Source organism: Notothenia coriiceps, unplaced genomic scaffold (genome assembly GCF_000735185.1).
Source record: "Notothenia coriiceps isolate Sejong01 unplaced genomic scaffold, NC01 NC01_scaffold00000339, whole genome shotgun sequence".
Taxonomy (NCBI): domain Eukaryota; kingdom Metazoa; phylum Chordata; class Actinopteri; order Perciformes; family Nototheniidae; genus Notothenia; species Notothenia coriiceps.
The window spans coordinates 2,871,813-2,894,695 of NW_011333040.1; the positions used below are offsets into that span (position 1 = coordinate 2,871,813).

General features: G+C 39.6%; 1 protein-coding gene across 1 annotated transcript; it reads right to left on the reverse strand.

The window, feature by feature from the left end:
• Nucleotides 1-230: 230 nt before the first annotated feature.
• Nucleotides 231-22,140, reverse strand: dennd3a (DENN/MADD domain containing 3a). Its single transcript, XM_010767816.1, has 30 exons — nucleotides 21,978-22,140; nucleotides 18,827-18,915; nucleotides 18,230-18,385; nucleotides 17,950-18,085; nucleotides 17,499-17,614; nucleotides 17,216-17,346; nucleotides 17,015-17,126; nucleotides 16,758-16,877; nucleotides 16,226-16,324; nucleotides 15,971-16,090; nucleotides 15,207-15,322; nucleotides 14,423-14,578; nucleotides 14,137-14,233; nucleotides 13,955-14,058; nucleotides 13,258-13,463; nucleotides 13,011-13,170; nucleotides 12,370-12,526; nucleotides 11,751-11,973; nucleotides 9,574-9,653; nucleotides 9,126-9,305; nucleotides 8,796-8,966; nucleotides 7,702-7,831; nucleotides 7,283-7,390; nucleotides 5,390-5,487; nucleotides 4,131-4,285; nucleotides 3,884-3,950; nucleotides 3,546-3,618; nucleotides 2,946-3,064; nucleotides 2,653-2,790; nucleotides 231-2,128 (listed from the first exon to the last, which is right to left on the reverse strand). Exons 2-30 carry the CDS (start codon nucleotides 18,905-18,907, stop codon nucleotides 1,934-1,936), a joined length of 3,804 nt encoding a protein of 1,267 aa, XP_010766118.1. The 5' UTR covers nucleotides 18,908-18,915; nucleotides 21,978-22,140; the 3' UTR covers nucleotides 231-1,933.
• Nucleotides 22,141-22,883: the final 743 nt, after the last annotated feature.

Genomic DNA, 22,883 nt, shown 5'->3' on the forward strand with positions numbered 1-22,883 from the left:
ATGCAGTAGTGTATAAATACATTAAGAGAAGTACACACACTTCGGTTTGCTATCCTGGCTCCAAAACGGTGGAATGAGCTCCCCATTGAAATCAGGACAGCAGCTAGCTTACACATCTTCCGGCGCAGACTAAAAACTAATCTTTTTCGACTCCACTTTGAGCAATAAAAGTATTAATAAAGCACTTATATACTAATAAAGGACTGGCTTATCTAAAGCTAGTTGAGTAGCACTTGAAATGTTTTAGCTCTACCAAACCTGATGTACTTATATGATTCTGTCTTTTGCAATGTAATGTAAGTTAAACCCTTTAAATGAACTTCAGGTGATACTTACTGAAGATCAGGATACATGTAAATAAAGTTGATGCCCAGGAAAAAACACAGATGTGTGCCAACTTCCTTACACTGATGTTTAAGAGTCCCAAAATATAAGGAGAGCAAAAAAAAGGATAGATAGAAATAGTAAAAATAAGAAAACTTAAGTCTGTTCCGTTCCACTTAGTTTTACTACACATAAAACGAGTGTAATCATTACTACTTAGGAAACCATGAAAAATGCAAAGAGAATACATTACAAATATACATTTTAACATTTGAGTAGACATTTGTATCCCAGACTTTTCACTTAAAATGATTAAAACTATTATTATTATTATTAATAATAGCATATTCTTTAAAGCCGGGAATTTGCAATTGACCTTTGCTTTGTATCTTCTGTCAATCTGTATATAAAAACACATTTCCTTTACTCATTAGGACCAACGTGATGCAGGTAAAACTAATCTTGTAGGAAAATAAATAGAGAAGAATGTGAAACCTAGTCTAACAATGAGGTAAGTGTTACAACGAGGGCAAAATACTGTTGAGTTGTTCCTCATTCTGTGTGTTTTTATCAGATTCCAGTTGTTGCAGGACTAAACAAGTTTCTCTGGTGCGTCTCTTAAACGTACGGTGCTGTATCACATGTCAGAGTTTGAGTCCAGCTCCAGAGTTTGGTTCATCTTCCATCGTTTTTCCCATCACTCTCTGCTGTACATTGTCCGTTAAAGCATAACATCCATAAAAATAAACATGTTCTTTCCCACGTGATGGGGAGATCTCCAAGTGTTGTTTTCAGGGTAGTTTGACTCCTTTGAACTGTAGAAGCGCACCTCAGAAACACAGTGGGAGGTGAGGCTCAGTCACACAATGTTTCCACATAATACTAGTGTGATTAAACTCCCTTAAACCAGGGTACAACATTAAATAATGCATGGTATGAAAATATAATAAATGCCTTGAATAAAGTGAAGCAATCTGAATTAAAAAAAATATCAAATTCTTCATTTTTCCTTCATGTTCCCGAAAAAATTAAGTGTTAGTACGGTTAGTATTTCAAACTGCATAAAACCACTTCATAGCAGGCGGGAGAAGCTGCTCAGCTGGTGAGTCTTTATGTAAACATGTTGCTTCACATGACATGCCATGTGATTCCTTCATATCTCCGAGATGCAAAAGGCAAGGCGAGGCTGGGAATTGGATCGTCTTTCCAAATCTTCATTCCTTACCATGCAAAATCAAAATCTTTGTTCGCAGGAAGTTCAAGAGTAGTTTTATCAGAGCGATGGCATTAAAGGAATACTTAATACCCAAAGTGATCATTTATTTATCAAATATTCACCCCATTTTACCTTGATTTTGAAAAAAACCCTGAATAAACGATGTCACACCTTTGCAAGCATGCTATCCGTCCACGGGAGTACTGTTAATGTGGAAGTTTTACTAAACATTTTTGGAAAGCATTGAAAACATGTGAAGAATGTTTAACTTTTCTTCAAAGATTCGAGGTAAAACAGGGCGAGTGATTGATATAAAAACCCTTATTTTGTGGGTGAAGTTTTCCTTTACGATCTCAAGCTCCAAGTAGAATATGAGTCCATTTCCAGACTGCTTTACTCCACCTTCCAGATGGCGATCTTTCCGTCGATTTTGCCGGCTCCACTGAGGACGTATCGATCCTCCGCAGAGCAGAGCGCTGTCACCTTGTCGTTGTGGCCGTGAAGCTCTTTCATGACCTGGTGACGTTCCGTTTCCAGGATGTAAATCTTCCCTTTGGTTGAGCTGCGGCCAACACCACCGACCCACACCTGGAGAGAAAATTGAGCAGACAATGTGGTTGTATTTCATGCCACTGCCAAGACTTTAATGCAGGGGTGTCAAACTCAATTTCATCGCGGGCCACATTAGAATTATGGTTGCACTCTAAGGGCCAGTGGAAACTTTAAGACTATATAAATATATATAATATATATATATATAAAATAATGTATTATTTTACAATATTTCCTCTGCATTGGATTATTATCAGATAGGGTAATAACTTCATAATTAACTGCGTCTGAAAGCAGAAGTCTTGGGCAAATCATTGCAAGTCTCTTCAGTGCGCATCTCACAAAATGAGATGCATTGTGGGACATGTAGTTTATGGGCAACGTGCTCCTGTAAAGCGGCACGTAACCTTATAATAAACGTATTATATTCTTTGCAAGCTCTTGTGGGCCACATAAAATGAAGTGGCGGGCCGGATTTGGCCCCCGGGCCTTGAGTTTGACACCGCTGCTTTAATGCATTTATGGTGATTAAAATGGTGTGTGCAGTATTGAATATTGACCTGGTTTTTAACTTTGATAATGCAGTAACATCCGGTGCAGTCCTGTAGAGCCACACGGTGATACGGTTTGGTGGTGTCCTTAATGTGCCAAATACACACTTCTCCAGAGTCCATACACACACTCCACAGCTCCTCCTTCTAATATACACACACACAGAATAAGGAAAAAAGGTTGCACTCAAAAAACATTTAAAAAAAAAAATTCAGAGAAAAACTAGAGAACTGTGTGTGTGTGTGTGTGTGTGTGTGTGTGTGTGTGTGTGTGTGTGTGTGTGTGTGTGTGTGTGTGGTACCTCAGGTAACAGCAGTATAGAGCTAAATGTAGCTGTGGACCCTTTTTGCTGCTCTGGTAGATTCAAACGATGTTTTAATGAGCCGTTCCTCCACACCTCCATTATATTGTCCCTGGAGCCTGAAGAGAAAGACGGACAGTGATGAAGTGCGAGATGATTCAATTTCCCATCATAAACTCAAGTTTCATACATCGAAGTGTACATGTTGAATGACTGCTGGCTCTTATTTTCATATGTTTTGGGAATTTTCTGTAGTTGTCAGATTCTGGGAATAGGTTGCCTCAAACTTCTTTGATATGTTTGAGATTGGGGTGCCTCAGTTGCAGTTACTTGTTTTAAATGACCTGTCAAAACTGGCCTTGGCAGTGATCAGAGAGTGAGTGATATTAGCTGGGCTTACAGCTGTAGAAAAATGACATTCTTCTGTCTTTCTTTTTGAGTGTGGGTTTTAATGTGTCATTTTTGTACTCACTGTTTGGGTCATAAATGCTGGTTTGAGAATAACGTACATGTTATGAAACCAATGTGTAATAAATCCACAAAATGATCACAAAAAAGTTAACCGGTAACAATGCTCAAGATAAAGAGTGTGAAACTTACAGCACCACAGCGTCCCATTGCAGCTGTAGACGGACAGCAGACGGTCGCAGGAGAGGCGAAAATGCCTCTTAACCTGAGGGGTTGGTGAGACAAATATCACTAGTATGAATTGAAAAATATGTGATTGAAACAGGAACATAAGTGGTAGAAGGAAGGAGAAGACCTAAGAAGTTGCTCTGACCATTGTGTTCATCTGAGAGGGTTAAAGGAAAAATGTAATCCTTAAAATACCTTCTAAAGTGTCAATTTAGGATTATTTTAAAGTAAGTAAAAAGCATGACGTTTTATTAAGGATTTGTAAATTGAACAACATAACCAAGTGCTGGTTTAAAACAGACCTGTAGTGTTGAGACGTCCCACACCATGACGCTTCCCTCTGCGCTGCAGGAGTACGCCACCTTCTGACTGAAGAACATTAAAACACTTTATGTCATTTCGAAGCTAAATTGATTAACGCATGTGTTGCAGGGACTGAAGAAGTGTCTCTCTTAATCTCAGCTAAATAGAATTTCATTCACCACCCTTTTTTTTCAAGTCCGGCACAATATTACAAACACTATCAGTTTGGGTGTCTGTGTGTGTTACCTTTGTTTGTCCCTCTCGAGCGCCAGTCCAGTGACCTCCGACCTGTGATCAGTCAGCTGTCTGTTACAGACCATGGCCACCATGCTGATGATGTAGATAACAGAGTCCTCAGAACCCACCCAGACCTGGTCCTTATCCACTCCCAGCATGCAGTTCTGAAGACAGATAGACATGTCAGTTTTATGGAGTAACACAGCTACAGAGATATAAAGAACTTAGTGTCAAAAGAATTAGAGGTTTTAAGACTAAATATGGAAACAATAGGTGACTAAAAGTTGCCTTATGTAAGGAAAGTTGGCTTTTCCTAACCGGTAAGTGTAGCAGGTATCTAGAACAGTAAGTAAATTAAGATATACATTCCAATAGGCATTATTTTGGACTTGGGTTAGGCAAAAAAATGCATTATTCCTAATTCCTCCACTAGATGGTAGCATTGTCTAACAAACAACACTGAGCACACTGTCAATACTATTACTGTACATCTTGCATAATTGTCTGTTTTTACAAATGTAGCTATGGGTTATTAGGGTTACTAGGGATATTTGTGTTGCCAGCAAACATAAAGACAAACACAAACAAACACACACGCACTGGTTAACATAGGCTAACGTATTTCATGTGACTGTGACCTTCATGCTCGAGGCCAGTGATTAGGACAGAGCTTTAAAACGTTACACTCATCCGTATCTTAATTTACCACGAACATTCACCTAAGAGCTTTAAGGAGCTCCAGCCAACATTTACTTGTTTGCGTTTTGTTTTGAAAGTCGTAGTTTGCACTGAAGATGTTGTGGGCTTAGGGGGGATGAAAACTATTCAAAACACACTCCCTGAACCTTTGCTTGCCTGAAGATAATACCCAAGCTGTTTGAAGTAAAGCATGCAGGAGACAAAACAGTCAGTGGCACGCATGTTCTGCTGATTCCGTCCTGAGATTCAAAGTCAAAAGTTTCACCAAGTGCTGACACTTAGTGATAGGAGAGCTAGCGAAAAGACAAGTTCACAACATCAAGAATTAGCTTAACTTATAAATCTGTATTAATGTTTTCCACTTGAACAATGCCAAAGATAATTGTTTCAGATACAAAAACCTTGTTTTAATCTAAGACAGTCTAAAACAATTGCCATAACTCCTGGGCAAAATGTCATGTCAGTGTGTGTGTGTGTGTGTGTGTGTGTGTGTGTGTGTGTGTGTGTGTGTGTGTGTGTGTGTGTGTGTGTGTGTGTGTGTGTGTGTGTGTGTGTGTGTGTGTGTTTACCAGTCTTGCATTCCCAACGTGGCAAGTATGTGTGAGGGACCAGCTGGAGGCATCAAACACCATCACCTTTCCCACGCTCACAGACACCCATAACTGACCTGAAACACATGCAGTATTTATCAGTTATTTCTTAATACCTTATCTCACCACTTGTGACTTACAGCTGCAGAGTATTCACTCAATCATAAGGCCAAGAAGGAGCTGTGAACATCAGCCAACAATTTGAATGGAAATACTTCATGTACGAAATAATTTTTCTGCTGCCTGACTCCACCCAGGCTTCACCTAACGGTCCAATTTCTCCCAACGGATTCAGAGCTATTTAAAAAAGCACCACTGGTGGAAGGAAAAGGAAAGTTACACCCTGCATTTCATAGAAAGAGTGACACATAGGGACAGTGGGACATAGAGGGGAAGGAGAGTGAAAAAGAGGGAGGGTGGGAGAAGAGAAGTGGGAGTGAACTGGCAATATTCCAGGAATTCAATTCAGTGACCTATATTCAAACCAGAGAGGCTGAGAGAGGCAGAGAGGGAGGATCTGAATAGCCAGATTTGTTCTCCTTCACCAACAGAAATCAGAGAGCTGACTGCATTAGGAGAACTGAACAGAGTCTGTAGATGTGAACATCACTGAGTATGAGTGTGCAAGACTGTGGTAGCGCTGGGGGTCAGTCTGCCACCAGCCGGCAGATAAGTGGCCCCAGATGGTTGCTCCACTGAAGGCATGGGCTTTGAAGTTCTTATTTAGCTGTTTTCCTGCCACGTAATGCGCCATCCTGTCTGCTTCAGCATAATAAAGTCAAAGGACTCTATGGAAAAGGTAAACAAAAGGGAACCATTCCTGGGTTTTAAGGTCAAGTTTGATGGCTTGGATGTCCTAATGGGTGACAGATTTAAAAAGAAAAAAACAAAGTGAAATTGTGAGCTACAGTACACGAAGCTGCCAGAACAGCTTCAATGCTCTTCTGTGTACTGTAAGTCTAGTTTTTGGAACTTTACGGGAGAGATAAATACAATTATTCTCTAACTATTCTTCCTCATTTGGTGTTTTGATGAAGTCATGGAGAGCGATATCTGATAAACTATCATTTCAAAATCTTCCATGGTCTTCAAATATGTTTAAATCTGACCATTTGCGTCTTAGTTGGTGTTACTACATTGATTTATTCAGGTTTTGCCTTTATTTATCATTGGTCTGTATATTTTATATCAATAAGAACCATAAGACATTTAGGTCTCTGAATGAAATTCACTTTTTTAACAATTATTTTGCTCTTAGGGATTATTTGACTGTTAATTAGATCCTTACAAAATGTAGGGTAAATGTTGTTCTAAAATGTTGCTCTAAGATTTTTTTTTCTTTCTTCATCTCTTAAACCCACCGTTGATCTCATTAATACATTCTAGGTGAGCTTCTTCTTGCTTTTACTCTTGTTGAGCAAAGTCAAGAACATCTCGAGCTAACGGCCAAAAGGCATGCATTAAATGCTGTTTAGCACATACAGGAACAGCATACAACCTGATGTTGACATGTTCACTATTGCCTAAAGAGAAATTGGATTCTTAGCCTTAATTGCATATTTAGGAAGCGGCTTCCCTCCTTATAAAAGACACATTTCTGGCTGAAATCCTCTTTTATTTTCCTGTAAAGACATCTTGAAGAGGAAGTGTGGTTGAGAAACTTTGTGTGCAGCTTTATGACTGTCGTGTTTCTTTGTTGGAGTAAAACAGAGCGAGTGAGTGAGAGAGAAAGAGAGGCGATGACAAAGCAAAGGTCATGTGTGTGCATGTCAGAACGTGTGTTGTCGTCTAAATTGAAACTCTGGATGATGGAGCTGTGATAGGACGTATAAGAATAATAAAAGGACTTGGTCCCATTGTAACAGTTTGTACCTGGTGTGTATAGAAGTACATCTACAGCCTGAGGTGCAGCGAGCTCCAGCGAGGGGTTAATCTTATGTTTCAGCGTCTCTGCCGTTGTTTTGGGAACCATCATCGGCACTAGAAAAATACAAACCTTTGTTAACAAGAGGTAACTAACCTTTCACATGAAACAAACAGCAATGAAACTGATGAGTCATTACGTACCAAGGAACACATTCATTAATCACAAACCAGTTTGAATAGTTTTGGTATGCCAATTGCAACCTTTACCAAATCCTTAACCTCCGCAAACATTGACCAAATGTGGTGTCCGATAAGCAACCAGAGTAAATCAAAGCAAACTGAATGTGTAGTGCCTTTCATGTTGACAAAAAGGGTTGTTAAAGAAAGGCAAACAGGACAGGAATTAAATCAATAATCACCCCTACCTTCGGTCTTGATGCGGTCGAAGTGAGCCAGCTTGGAAGCAGCGTAGATGGCCTTACTGCTCTGAAGGCTGCCCACCACGGCGTCCATCAGCAGGGCGTTGGTCAGAGCCTGCTGCATGTACTGGGGGTCCTGGAGACAAACATACATATCTTTATTTCAGAAAAGCATTCATTTCACATAAATTACATTACTTACTATCAGTATTACTGCAAGTAGATTCACATAGTATTGAGCTCATCACTTATAATTGAACATGATAAGCTTTTCCCTTAGATATGTACAGAAAAAGAAAAAAAAGGAAAAACGAGATAAAGACCAACGGTTTGATGTGATAAAATAATATTAACCACAATACATTCTCTCTCATTTATCATATGGTGTCAGTTTAAGTCTGACTATAAAAGGTGCAATGTACTTAGTCTTGAAATTAGATTTGCACTTGACATGTAGCTTCTTGGATTAAAAAAAATAAGGAATAAGTGATAGTTAAAAAAGATATGTGGCCTCTATGAAATAATCAAATGTATTTAAAAAAACATTACAACCTCAAGCAAGTCCAGACGATTGGACTCAAAGGCCTGAATAGTGGTATGGGTCTAATAAAACGGACCTTGATAAGATGAATAATAAAGCTTGGTGCAATAGTGCCAGATTTCTTGACAATACTACTGCCAATCCGCCCTGTCAGACAAGCCGGATGTCAGTTCACATTCACAAGTGATTTACGAGAGTAAACTTGAGAGCGAAAGGAGTGGGGTGAGAGACGAAGATGTTACAGTTACAGCATCTGGTTTCATGAAGGAAACCCTATTTGTTCAAGTGTGTGTATTTATGTTCATGAACGCCTAAGGGAATTCTAACCACACCTACCAGGTCACTGAATTATCAATTGTCACAATTACTGGCATGCACAACCACATACACACACAAAAACACACTTACATAAGGTATGAGTAATAATGGCACATGATGACTCACCAAATTATCATTCATTCATTTGTGACTCCCTCATCTGATCCCTTTTCCCCCATGAACAATATACCCTCATACTGGCACACTTAAACTCTCACACATCCTTCATTTCAAGCCTAACCTTGTGTTGGTCAGCCATGTTGCGCCCGGCCCACATCTCTTTGACCATCAGGTTCCACAGCTCTGTCTCCGTTTTCAAATTAGCCTCAAATGTCTCCTTCCTGCCCTGAACTCGCAGCTTCAGGCTGGGGATACGCAGGAGAAGGAAGGGAGCAGAGGACACTTTCACCTCCTGAAGGAGAAGAGAGGAAGACAGAGTAAAAATATTAAGTGTCCCACATTCATTAAGGAAAGCCCTTGCTTTTACTCTCTATGTCCTGCTCATTTTAATCTCATATGTAAATAATTCACTCAGATTGACCTTTGTCCTTCGTCCTTCATTTTGTCTCACCTCTAAATCCCGGTACTGTGCCACCTCCACGTATCCTGGTCGTCCGTCGGTCAGCAGGAAAAGCCGTCTCTGAGTCATGGCAATTTTTCCCACCCCGCGGCTCGTCTTCACAGAGGAGGAAAGCTTGAAAACACACTCGCTGGGCTCGATGTGCTCAGAGACTGACGCTGGCAAACACACCTGAAATATCACATAAAAAGAGCTGATTTACAGTTCAGCCAACATATTGCAATGTGGAACACCAGAGATCACTTTGGATATAATTAGTGGACTTTGTTGTGTTATTCCTGACAATTTGATGTTTGTGACATGTTTCCTACTTCGCAAAAATGTGCAGCTTATTGTTTTGTGGTAAAATAAACTCAAAGTTTCAGCTGACACACACATGCAGCATATTTAAAATGTGGGGTTTTTTGTTATATGTTCCAGATAAATCCTACATACAGACCTCCTGTGCTTCTGCCTCTGTCTCCTTCCAGATGGTGTAGAAGACTCTGAACAACTCTGGCCCAACCTGCTTCTGATGACCTGCAACAAATGAACACAGTTGACAATAATTAAAAAATATAATAAGAAACGTACCCTGAAATAGTTGACTGAGCATTTATAGACAGCTCCGCTTCAGGGAGGAAGTGTGGGTATAAAAAATGTAACAACTTAAAATAAGAGTATACCTTTGCACACAAATTAAAGGAATAAAGAGGCAAACCACAACTATCTTTGGTGAATAACATATTCATTTTGGGAAAGTATGCATGTTACAATTAAAGGTATTCCTAGATATGCAATACCCAAGAAATGCATAATATGTACCTTGGAAATATAAATGATTATCACTTGTGCAAATAGATATTGAACTATGATAATATTGGTCACAGCCTCACAGGTGAGAAATCCATAATAAGAAATAGGTACAACATTTCATTCCCTATTCAAGATTAATTGAAGAAATTATAAGATAAATTCTAATTACCGAAAAAATAACTTTTCAGCTTAGAGTGACAAAAACATGTTTTTTCTGTAAGTGAATATATGGATAATTTTGAACAGTGGGAAATACTGCACATATAGAATAACATACAGTATATATAAAATGTAAGATCCTGGATATATGCCATTCTTGTAACCATACATTTCTGATTGTAAACAAGTGATAGTACATCTACCACATTCTGGCTGTAGGCCAGCATAAATTAAATTAATATTAAAGTTTTAACAAAAGAAGTGCTCTGGTTTATAGTCTTTCTTTCACACACACACAGACATCTGGTAGTTGAACAATTCTTTCTCCTTGCAATCTTATCTTCCAGCATTCCTGCACAGTAAGAAGTTGGGGGTTGCCGTGCTTACTGTATGAAAACAATGACTACATACAGTCTTTGCACTCCACAGCACACAACCAACGTCCCACACAGTGCAGCCCACTGAGCAATATTAAAGTTTAGCAAATTGCAAAATGTTAAGCTCTAAGTAAAATTCTAAGCTCAAAATTCAGTTTCATAATCACAGCAGGACAATGACCAAATGTCTGTCTACTTCTTATCTCTATCTAAATATTCGACCACAATGAGAAACTAATTGAATTAAGTGCTGTTGAGTCAAGTAGTCTGCAGTTGGACGTTGCTGCTAACTTGGCATCCAACACACACTCTGTATCTCTTCCTGCAGTGCAGGTCAGAAGAGGAAAGGAAAACTTGATGTTTGCTAATTAAACCCAATGTCCTGTCATACATTTTTCCAATAACATAATGTGGAAGGCAAGATAAGCCCCCACAATAACTTTTCTTCCTTAACAATCATTTGATTTGGCTGTAACCTCGACTTTTTTGATGTGTCCATTTCCAAACACTATTCCTACTCTGGCTTTTATGACTCAAATATCTTGCCTTTTCGTTTACATGGTGACCAATCTCAGATCACAGGAATGTTTTCACGTCACAGCGGCTCTCACGCTGGCTGGCACTAGTTGTTACTGGCTGCTCGTAATGCTTATAATATACAAACTGTGGTGTTCAGGTGTGCTCGCTAACTAAGTAAAAATTGCTGATAGCCCACAGCTTTGTGAAGCAAAGTAAAAGTAAGTGACCACCAAACAAGCCCTGCAAGACAAATTCTCTAACCTCAAGAAGGGGTGAGATAATGATTAACCTGAGGAATAAATGTTTGCCTGGAAAAGGGAGAAGGAGATTGTGTGTGTGTGTGTGTGTATGTGTATGTGTATGTGTATGTGTGTGTGTGTGTGTGTGTGTGTGTGCTCAGGAAGCATCTCGGAGGTTGTGAAAACAATTCTTCAAGACTTTGACCAAATGAAAAGAAAACGGCCTGAGCTGCTCTAAAAAATGTACATTTACATTACATGTCACTTGTTAGACGCTTTTATCCAAAGGGACTTACATACTTAGTACTGTGGGCAATCCCCACAGGAGCAATTTGGGGTGAAGTGTCTTGCCCAGGGACACAACGACATGCTGATTGCAGTGGGGTTTGAACCTGTGACCCCCTGATCCGAACACCAACGTGCAACCCACTGCATCACACCCCTCCGCAATACAGTATATTATATAGATTTGACTGTATTAACTATATAAACTGACACATGCATGTATGCCTATGCACACGACTCACCTACAGTTAGAGCGTCAAAGAGTCTATGTATGGTTCCTTGGTCTTTTACAATACCAGACTCCTGGACACATTTAACAAACTCCTCCAGGTGCATGTATTTTTTCGGCAGCTGGAAACGCTTTATGGAATCGTGCTCTTGACCGTTGCCGTTGAGCGCGCGTTCCCTCTCCTGGTCCCTCTTGAGCCGACTGATGAGCCGTTTCAGCTCTGGTCGTCTGTCCGCCTGCGGAGAGAATTGTCCGTTTTTTTTAATCCACAAAATGTTTAATATTCCGCTTCACTCCATATGTGGTAGCATTTAGCCTTACTAACATTTTCACTGCAGTCTACAAACTCTTTTTGCTGCACACAAATGAAAGCATGCACCTGTATTAAAGGGGTGGTCTGACAGCAATCTAACCGCTCTATAAATTACATTTAAAACTTCATTCAAAAATCTCATAGAAGCTTTGAGTGTAAAAAAAGATGATGTGTTGTTCACAATGATTGCTTAAATTCAACGTGACTACCATACAGAATATAAATCAGGTGCTCTTGATGCAGTTAACTGACGTGAATCCAGAAAACAGTATTTACAGCAAGGAGACTACAACACTGTCTTCATTCACGACAGACTGACCTGTAGCCGTTCAGCTTCTGGCAGCGAGTCAACCACTGACTTCACCATCTGAGAAGGGAAGATATCTGAGTCTGTCTTATACAGACTCTGAAAGTCCTCCAGTGCATCCAGACGTCTGTTGGACACCGTGTTTACCAAACCCCGCAGGTAGTGGTACCTAAAAGACAGAGAAATTATTAACTTGTCTAGAAGTCAGTCATTTACCTGAGAGGATAAGTGTGACATTTAGCTACAATTCAGTTGAAAGGTTTTGATCTGGGTTGATTACTCCAAAAAAGCGTTTTAATGTTGTCAATCTTTGCCCTGTGCAACTCTCAGTCCTTCACACAAAATGGAACCACTACTCCTCAGGGTATGAATGTTTTCAAAAAGTGTCATAACTTGTGGTGAAGATAACTAACATACTATTTGTTATATATTTTCTTGTTTAAAATGTAAAAGATTGTGTATAGTCAATGCCTCCTATTTATTATTCAGGAAGTAATACTTAAAATTGCGTGTCACACACAGATGTGGTGCCAGACATAGACCAAGTCAAAAAGGCTAAAGATCATACAGATATTAAATATTTGTACAGCTTCAAAATAAAATGAGCAAAAACCCTTTCTTTACTCTCTATGAGTTTTGTCTCCTCGCAGTACCTTGCCAGCAGAGCAGCCTCCTCAGGCAGTGTAGCGTTAATAGCCTTCCCCAGGGAGGACACCATGTCAGAATAATAGTTCTGGACGTAATGATAGGCCAGCGGAGGGGGGAACTCGGGAAGGCGGAAAACCTTCACCACTTTCTGAGGAGACTTCAAACCTGAAGGGAGACAAATAAAATGTGAAATTAGTTGACTCTTAATTGATTTCCACTCTCAATGAATCCCTCTCTTCCATCAGTACTGACCAATATCAGGAGACATCTTCCTGAGGGAGGCTGGTCTGGTGGAGCTGATGGGGGTCCCCGTGTCGTTGGCAGGTTGCTGCAGGTTAGGCAGACTGGCCCCCAGCCTCTTGCTCAGTCGGTCTCTAGGGCTTGTGTAGCTGCTGTAGCCCGTCCTTGACAGATCGGACATGAGAGGACGCCGAGGAGACTCTGTCATTGCACGATTCCTGAAGAAAGAGGACACAGATGTTGGGGTTGAGATTGTGATCGAGACACCACATAGCTAAAGGAAGTTTCAATATCATTACATCATGTCCAATAAACTGTTAGTTTATTTTTACATTATCTATTTAAATTAATCACTACATCACTGTCTTTATGATTTGAAGGCTTCTCCCCTTTAAAAAGACAACCTTATGCTGCATTTTCATTTCATGCACCCGGCACTTTGTTTGTTACCACCTTTGTAAAAGTTCCACGATAGCTAAGAGTATACCAGACGAGTTAAAAACACTGCAGGCCACTGACCTGTCCGAGACAATATCCCCTTTCGGGCTACTGTCAATGCACGACCAGAATGTTCTGTATTCGCTTAACCCAGATTTAAAAAACAATTTTAATTGGGAAAACATTGAGGGAAAGGCTTGGAACAATTGGGCTCCTCTGTGTTGCATGGTTATCAGTCCCTTATAGTAATGACATCACACCAGCATCATACCTGGCTGATCGGTTACGCGTGTTCTGCTCCATGCGGCTGAAGGTGTCTGGTTTCCGGTTCAGCCTGTCTCGCAGGAATGTGTGGAAGATATGAGTTTCTAAAACCTGGGGACAGCAACAAAGACACACACTCAGCACAGATTTTCAGAGTATGTGTTTGTGTGTGCTAGTGTGTAGGTGTACCTTCTTGTAAAAAATCAGGTCTGCTGGCTCCCTGGTCCTCAGAAACTCTTCACTGTTAAAAACTCTGTGCTCATGGTTTAGAAAGTCCTGGACGTCTCTAACAAAGTAGGACAAAAACATACAAAAAGGGAGAAATTGTTAATAACAACTCAAATTACTCCTATATATATATATATATATATATATATATATATATCAGAGTGTTGTAAACTTATATTTACTATTGGCCAATTTATTCCCTAGAATCACAACTATTTGTTAAAGGAATCACACACACGAGCGTTACCTGAAGATGTTGACCACTAGTTCCAGAGCGATGTTTTGTATCTGTGTGTTGAGGCGAGTCTGCCATTCTCTGCGTTGGGATCTCAGAGCGTTGACATCAGTGCCCGCTCCAAGGTGACACAGCTCAAAGTCGTAGTGAAGCTGGAGACACTCTGCCCTGAACACACAGACACCAAGTATTCAAAGATTAGATGGTCATTAACGGACATTTGTTTTATTCATTCATTTAAACTATGTTCCCTTTTGTAATTTGATTTAGCAGGTATTTAGGCAGATTTGATTATTGTTCTAAATCTGTTCTAGCTTTGATACTAGCCAAGGCTCTGCTGGTTTCATTGCCAAAATTATTTAAAGTGAACCTTATTCCTGCACAATACAGTGGTGTTACACTGTGAGGGGGATGCTAAGTTAGCAGTTAACTTGTAAAGTTGTTCAGCCCAACATTGATGACACAGCGCAGCTTCTTTTGGTATTGAGAGCAATCGGTGACTTAACTGATCCACAAATAGGCTGCCCAAAGCCCAATCCTGCGTGAAACATGGTGATCAAAGGAGAGGAGAGATACTTTCAGAACAGTAAACACTCTCACTATAATACAATATTTTATTTCTTCAATTATGGAGGGACAGTGGGTCAGGTTGGGTGATTGGCAATGGAAGAAGAAACATTGAATCATTACAGTTAACGGTGAAGACTTGATTGAAGTTCAGGGACAAATAGGGGTTAGGGTAAGTACATTAGATAAGGTGTGTGTGTGTGTGTGTGTGTGTGTGTGTGTGTGTTACCTTGCCATAAAGCTCTCAGCTGCAGCTAGAGGGATAGCTGGTAGGTCAATGTTTTCAGCCCATGACGACTGAATGATGCCATCATCGACATTCACCAGAATTAGCTCTTCTGTCTCCTATACACACACACACACACACACACACACACACACACACACACACACACACACACACACACACACACACACACACACAATGGGTACAATTCATTACAATAGACTAACTGTTCCCTGCTATGGCAGACTAACAGAAAGCTACTGTTAAATGTGAACTGAGCCTCTGTAAGACACTGAATGAAGATGAATGCAGTGAAGAGGTTATTGTTAAATAGTGTATCTGAGCTCAAATTAAACAATTGCAGATCATTGGTAATTTGATTTAAAATAAAAATATCATTATTTATTACCAAGAGCCTTGCAATCTCTGGTATATGGTGAAGATAGGATCAGTCTTGATTATTTATTTTGTTATGGATGGTTCCCCTAGTTCTATAACATGTAAACATTTACATTTAATTAAAGAACACAAGCCTAAATTAAAATCCCAATTTGTCTTCCCTGATAGGGAATAATAACGGTTTGAATAATACTTTGACATTAACGTTGGCCAAAATCACTGAACAGCCAACACGGCTCGTGTCATCTTGGGAAAGAAAAGTCTGATTTGCCAGATTTCCCGAGATGACTTGTTTTAAACCGCAAAAGCCAAGACTGTTATCCTTAATTCAAAAGAAAGGTCTATATTCAGAGAATGGTTGTACTCACTGCAGCGACCTCTTCAAAATGACTGATGTGACAGCCCATCAGGAAGGCTGTAGGAGCCATGAGGAAGTCCAGCATTCCTCCTGCCAAAACGGGAACATAGGGCTGCTGCCAGGACAGAGGCTGAGAGAGAGGTCAGAGGAACAGAAGACAGATGGAGAAGAAGGATAAGGGGATGCTGCAAGAAGTTTGAGAATGTCTCTCTAAGCAAACACAAATGACTCAGATTGCATTACGTAAAGTTCCTCCTCCACTGACCTGCAGGTAAAGCAGCAAGCTCTCTGCGAACAGAGTGAGTCTGGCCCAGTCAGCAGAGAAGAAGACCAGCCTCTGCTCCTGGAGGAGGCAGGACAGCACCTAGAGAGAGACAGGCCTTATAGGGTTAACTGAATAATATCTTATTTAGGATGTATGTATAGGATTACATGCTTCACATTACCTCCAAATAGTGTTCATTTTCTCATCACAATTTTGCTTAGTTTTGTCGTTAATCAAATTGAGAAGAAGCAAATTGAAGCAAATTGACCAAAACTCCGCCTCAAAAAACGCCACATAAACAAAGTAATGTACCTTTGTATGAATCAATTAAAATAGATTAAATATACTCTTATTGATTCCAAATGTGTACATTGTTATGTTACAGCACCATGTTAATTAGGCATTGCACCTGAGCTTAAAATATCATAAACAGCATAAACAGTCGAACAACATATAAATCAATACACTGTACTTCATTATATGATTTCATCTTGGGTTAATATGTTATGAAAGAGCAGTCTCTGTGCATTACCTGGAGTAGTGTTGTGTGTGTGAAACAGAGCAAAGGAAGATGTAGGTCGATGTCAATAAGAGGGCTGTCCTGATCCTCTTTTGATGGAAGAAACACATGGAGCGGACGGAGGCTGAAGGACTAATACACAGAAATGCACACAGATTTTACTGTAAAGATCTAGAAATTTGTCACACAGTAAGGCAAATACAGATAAGGTGAGGGTATGAGACAAACAGAGATACATTTAATAAGAGAGAGAAAAAAGTATTTCTGACCACATGGAGCTGTCCAGGAGGAGGTAAAGGGACTAGAGACAGCTTGGCGGAAAATTCCTTAATGGTCTCCTCAAAGTCAGCTTGTCTTGCAGGCCGCAACTGGACCAGGAGACTGAGAGGGTGATGACAAAGAAGGATTTAACAAAATCACAACAAGAGAAGGTTATCCATCAATTCTATGTATTCAAAAGAGATTATTACCATGACAAGCAGTCTTTCAGGGCATTGTAGTAGGGGGACTTGGAGATGACACACACGGCAAAGGGTGTGTAGAGGCGGGACTTTGATGAATTCCACCGGTGGCCATTATGGACAGACCCTTCCTGACAGGACTGAGAGAGTGAACAGCCAATGAGAGACAATGAGAAATGCACTGCATTTAAAATGTTTATGATTGTTTGCATGTGTGTGTGTGTGTGTGTGTGTGTGTGTGTGTGTGTGTGTGTGTGTGTGTGTGTGTGTGTGTGTGTGTGTTTGTTTTTACCTGTACAGCTCTATAATACTGAACGACAACTCCATGGGTTCGGTTCCCAAACAGGTCAGTAAAAACCAGGAAGTGATAACTGTCTTCTCTTGGCTCATTGGTTAACTGAAGACCACCTGTCCAACGGAAAGCAAGACGTCAACACCCAAGAGGCAACAACGATGTTTGTCATGGTCGATGGGGCTTAGTAAGCAAGGTTTACATCAGAGTGTGTTTTGATACATAATCTACATTGTGGATTTTTGCAAGATATGGATCGATGACCGTAGCTATTGAGGCAGCATAGCAAGATTACAACCCAACATGATAAGCAAAGCATACTAAAAGTAAAAACGTGTTGGTCTTGACCAGGTAAAAAACTGATTTGTATTTACAGCATTCATTTAATTTAACCGTTATTATACTCAGTTTATAGCATGGTTATATTAAGTTTGTCAGAGAGAAACTATACCAGGGAAACAGAGCTGCGGCAAGGCGATGAGGTCCAGATCTTTAGGTACACTGATGTCTTCTGTTCCAGAGGACGCTTCTGAACAATTGGTCGTTTCTCCATTAGGCAACACCTCTGGAGCACGGTCTCGCTTCTTCTGCAAACCAACAGAAAAACCACAAATGTGGATTTTATTTCTGAAGTGATAAACAAATAATCATGCTAAGAGGGATCTGAAATGCCTGACAAACAATTATAGTACATTTTTATTTTCAAGTTTCAAATATAATACAAAAGTTACCTTCTTTATAAAGCTCCTCCTCCTCTGGACACGACTGAAAGCTGGTCCAATCAACTGGCTGGGGTTGGTATCCTTGAAAACAAATGGAGGGGCATGGACCTGCAGGACCTCAGCTTCCAGCAGGGGAAGCTCGCTCAAATTACTCTGCTGATGAAGCTGTGACACGGAGTGGAAATATTTATTAATATTATCCTACTTTAACCCTTGATTCAGTGTTGGGTAAAATGTTGAAGTTTCTTTGAATATGAAGCTGTGAAGAATTAACAGTGGCGATACTATACTTTAATTAACATAGAATTAGCCAAGTGTTTGTTGTATAAATGAAACCTTCATGGTTCATGTACCTTCTTGTACACATTAAATATCAAGGTATGTTTGTTATGTGTTGGATAACATGACACCTATCATTAACACAAGTGTTCCTGCTGTGGATATTAACTGTCCAGATGCAAAGCGTCCATTTATTAGTAATCTGATAGTAGAAGGCTCCACTGTTTATGTTGATATAGAAAGCATACAAAGTGTAAATGCTGCCGACACTGACTTCTGTTTTTTTGCATACTTTTCAATATTTGTGTATGGGCGTGTATACTGTACCTGGTATATGTCTCGGAGCTTATCACTGGGTGCACCAACCACTACACATGCCTCCAGCAGTCCAGACGGGAGCTCTGCCATCACACACACTACCGGAAACACACACACACACAAAGTGTTACGGTAGAGCGAAGGAAGCAGGACCCAAATGCAGATTAAACTGATTATACCGAACTTGGACAGACAGAACACTCACCGGTGAACACAGTCTCAGACAAACGACGAACCAACACTGAACACAGGAAGAGACAGGACTAAATACAGGGAGGGGTAATCACAAGACGAGAAACATCCGGGCAACAGGTGAACACAATCAGACAATTAGACACACCAGGGAAACTAACGACAGGGAGGAAAAACACAGGAAGGAGGACCAGACAATATACAAAGAGGAAAACACCCATAACCAGACCTACAAAAATAAAAACGTGACATAACATGAGAATCGTGAAACAAAGTGCATTTAGAAGAGAGACGGCATCACCACATAAGAGTTATATAATTTATACTGAGGTAGATATTGTGTGAAAATCTCTGGAGATGTTATATGGTTGCAGGTAATGTTGCAAGTCTAAGAAATAAAGTGGAGTTACTTGTTTATTCAGGTATTTGATTGACAATAAAAAAGAAATGTTTGACTTGTAAAGTGGTTGTTAAATGTATTTCCACTTAATTTACTATATCATGAAATACTGTATTTCAATCAAAGTACACATACTGTGAATGGACATTTTATATTCCTCATCCGTACTCACTATAATTACAAAGAATCATAGAAACACAAAAATGTGTAATCCTCAATGACGACAATGGCAAGAGGAGCTGTAGTGATGGTTCAAAGAGTTCAACTTTTAGCCATGACTCAGAAAATATTCCCAAACCAGACGCTGCTCTCTTGGGAATTAAGGTTTACTAAATCAGAGAATAAGAGGTTGAGCAATCTTATTAGTAAATATAGCATCAGCCTAATAAAAACCAGCAGAATCTGACATTACTCCTCTCACATACACACTCACAAGTCTCTTTCCCAGCAACTTCCTCCAGACACTCAGACAATAAACATCTAGCTCACACTGACACACACACAGATGTTTGAGTGTGGTCAGTGGTGTAGTAAACCAGTTATGTCATCAGAATCAGATGGGAAAACTAAGTCCCTAAAACTAAATGAACCGCAAAGAAGCAAAAAGGAAAAAAAGTAAGATTTCTCTACTTGGCTTTTGGCAAACACATTCACGTATTGATTACTATCTTATTGTATAACTGAGAGATGTGTTTGAGTTAGCATTCATACCATAGCCATGTATCCATTACTTTTAGATCTCAGATATTTAAAAAGCACATTAGCTCTTTGTGTTTATTCTCCTCCGAAAACCTACATTATACCACATCATTTTCTTTACCAAATGAGATTTGAAGAATATATATATGATTAGTGATTCTTACGTCCAGGTCATTATCAAAACAGAGCAAGGCTTGGAGTCCCTATACCTACTATCTATCTATGAATCTGGGTCAGGCAGATCCCAGAATAAACATCTGACTTGCATTAGTTGCAGCTAAAGGCAAAGCCCAAGTAATCTCTTTTAAATCAAACTTTTTCTCATCCTTCCTCTCTCTGTCTGTAAACTCTCATTCTCTCTTTTATCTTCCCCCCTCCGATCGCACCTATTTTCCTCTTTAATTTACTTAAAACACACACTTTCATTCTCTTTTTTTGTCTCTTTTACAATTGTGTACCCTTTGACACACTGTTTTTTTTTCTTCTCTTAGTCTTCAGGCCATTACGGCCTCTGACTAACTACCCTGCTGTGTCACGGAAACACACACACAAACTAAAGTCATAATTTATTCCCCGAAAACCCCTAATTTTGGAAACCCTGTGTGCAAATGTGTGTACGTCAACACTTCTCGTAAACTCTACCGATGTCCACCATTATAGCAATTATATAACCAATCCCGCAATGAACTGTCTCTTGCAACACTTAATAAAATGCAGATGTCATTTGAGACTGAGACTGAAGGAGGAAAACAACAATAATTTAGAAGTTCATATTGTGTTTCTGAATCAAAATAAAAACGTGATTCATTTCTTCATTCCACAACGTTTACAAAAACTCCATTAGAAGAACATCACTGAGTTGAATAACTAAATAAACAACACACCAGGGTAAGATGCTTTTAGATATTTCCCAACAATTTCACCAAGCAGTTGCTGGTAAGCAGGTGTTTTAGATCTGAACAGACATATGGAAGAAGGCTGCTTTCAAATGGAAGTGGTTGAGATAACACACCTACAAATATGGAAGTAACTTTAGATTCCTGGAGCAACACTATGTTGCACCTCAGGGCTGCAAAGTCGGCTCTGAATGTAAAGTGCAATAAAGCAGCCCCTTACTTTACATCCCAGGGAGATCACAAACAGTAGTTTTCAAGAGTTTACTGAGCACTTCTGGGACCCAGGAAGAGGGTGAGCTCTTAAAATGGTTGAAATGTCCCTTTAATAGGCACCAGCCAACATTTACAAGGTTTTTGAGAAAACTAGAGCTATTATCCATGACCCAGAACAGATGACAAAACAAACAAAAATGTACCTTGGTGTTTGATGCACACACTACACAGAGACAAATACAAATGCAGACAAGGTAATGCAAAGTCTTACACAGACATTTCTATCCGTCCCTGTGCAAAAAACTGCCTTTTATATTAATGCTGACTCAACATGTAATCTCCCTCGTATTCATTGGTGACTAATTTTTTTTGTTTTGGCGGGCGGGTGGAAAAGTAGGCAACTAAAATGTGGTTATGATGAGACGTGACACTACACCTCAGCACCTGGATTAATCATTTAGGGGCTTAAAGGCTAAATAAATTGGATATTGGTTCAGGTATTTTAACGCAACACAAAATAACTTTTAGCTGCTTCGTACCGCATTTAGTTGTGTTTACGTTAATTGTAGACAAATACAACTTCTGCATTCAGCGGTAATGTTAAAACTCAGGACATTAGACCATGTTATCCCATAAACTGACATTAAGGTGCAATTATTTCTAAATTATTTCTATTGCCTCTAAAGTGACATGAAACTGACTTGTTTAGACCAGTCGAGCAAGATATGTTAACACAGCAACGTTTACAGCAACAACTGACCTTAAATAACGACCATTTCCACCGGCACACCGATAAGTCACACTGACGAGATGTTAGTTAGCCCAGCTCGTTGTCATTCATCTGTTTAAATCTTCTAAACGCTACAGTACTGAGTTCAAAACTGTGTCTAACTCATACAGTATGCCGTGATTCAACATTCAACCCTCGCTCACACAGTGTGCTCTGTTCTGTCAAACTAAAGGCAGCGCCACGCACCTTTCAAAATAAAAGCTTGTTTTCCCTTGTACTTCCAGGAGCTGGGTAAAGAGTACCACGGCGCCATCTGCTGTTTTAGTATACGTGTAATCCTATACAAATACACACATTCTTGCTTCAGTATGCTTTAATTAAAAAAAACGTATACATTGAATGTGTTGTACACAAATGTATGGTTTCAAATGTTTTTATTAAGCAAAGGAAGATTAAACATTCAAAAAAGTGTAAATAGCCTATGTTTTTTCTATCACCATTAGGATTGAGAGGCCAATGCTGCTGTAAATCTGCCAGTTTATTGGGTACACTATGTGTAATTATATGTATGTGTATGTCTAATTCAACAGTCCTCTTTTAAAGCACCTGCATGACATTGTTTTGTTAAAACTGTTTTAGAGAGGCATTGATTCTTGGTTATGCAGACTGTGATGTTGAATTAACATTACATTACAGCAACACCTCTCTTTCTAATGCACCAGTTCAAAAACAGAGCCTGGATAGGAATCGGATCAACAATAATGACGATATTTATTGCAATGTACATTATAATTAATTATCTTTACCAAGTAACTCAGAACATGTTGTTCTTGATGCTCTACATCAGGGGTCGGCAACCTTTTTGATATGAAGTGCCATTTAAAAAAAAAAATGTTATCAGCGTGCCAACGATCGAGAATTATCAAGGGGGGGGGG

Coding starts and splice junctions, on each gene's coding strand:
- dennd3a (XM_010767816.1), bottom strand. CDS start 18,907: ATGGCAGAGCTCCCGTCTGGACTGCTGGAGGCATGTGTAGTGGTTGGT. Junction 14,059..14,136: donor ACCTGATTTTTTACAAGAAG/GTACACCTACAC, acceptor TGCTGTCCCCAG/GTTTTAGAAACTCATATCTT. Junction 4,286..5,389: donor ACGTTGGGAATGCAAGACTG/GTAAACACACAC, acceptor ATCTGTCTTCAG/AACTGCATGCTGGGAGTGGA.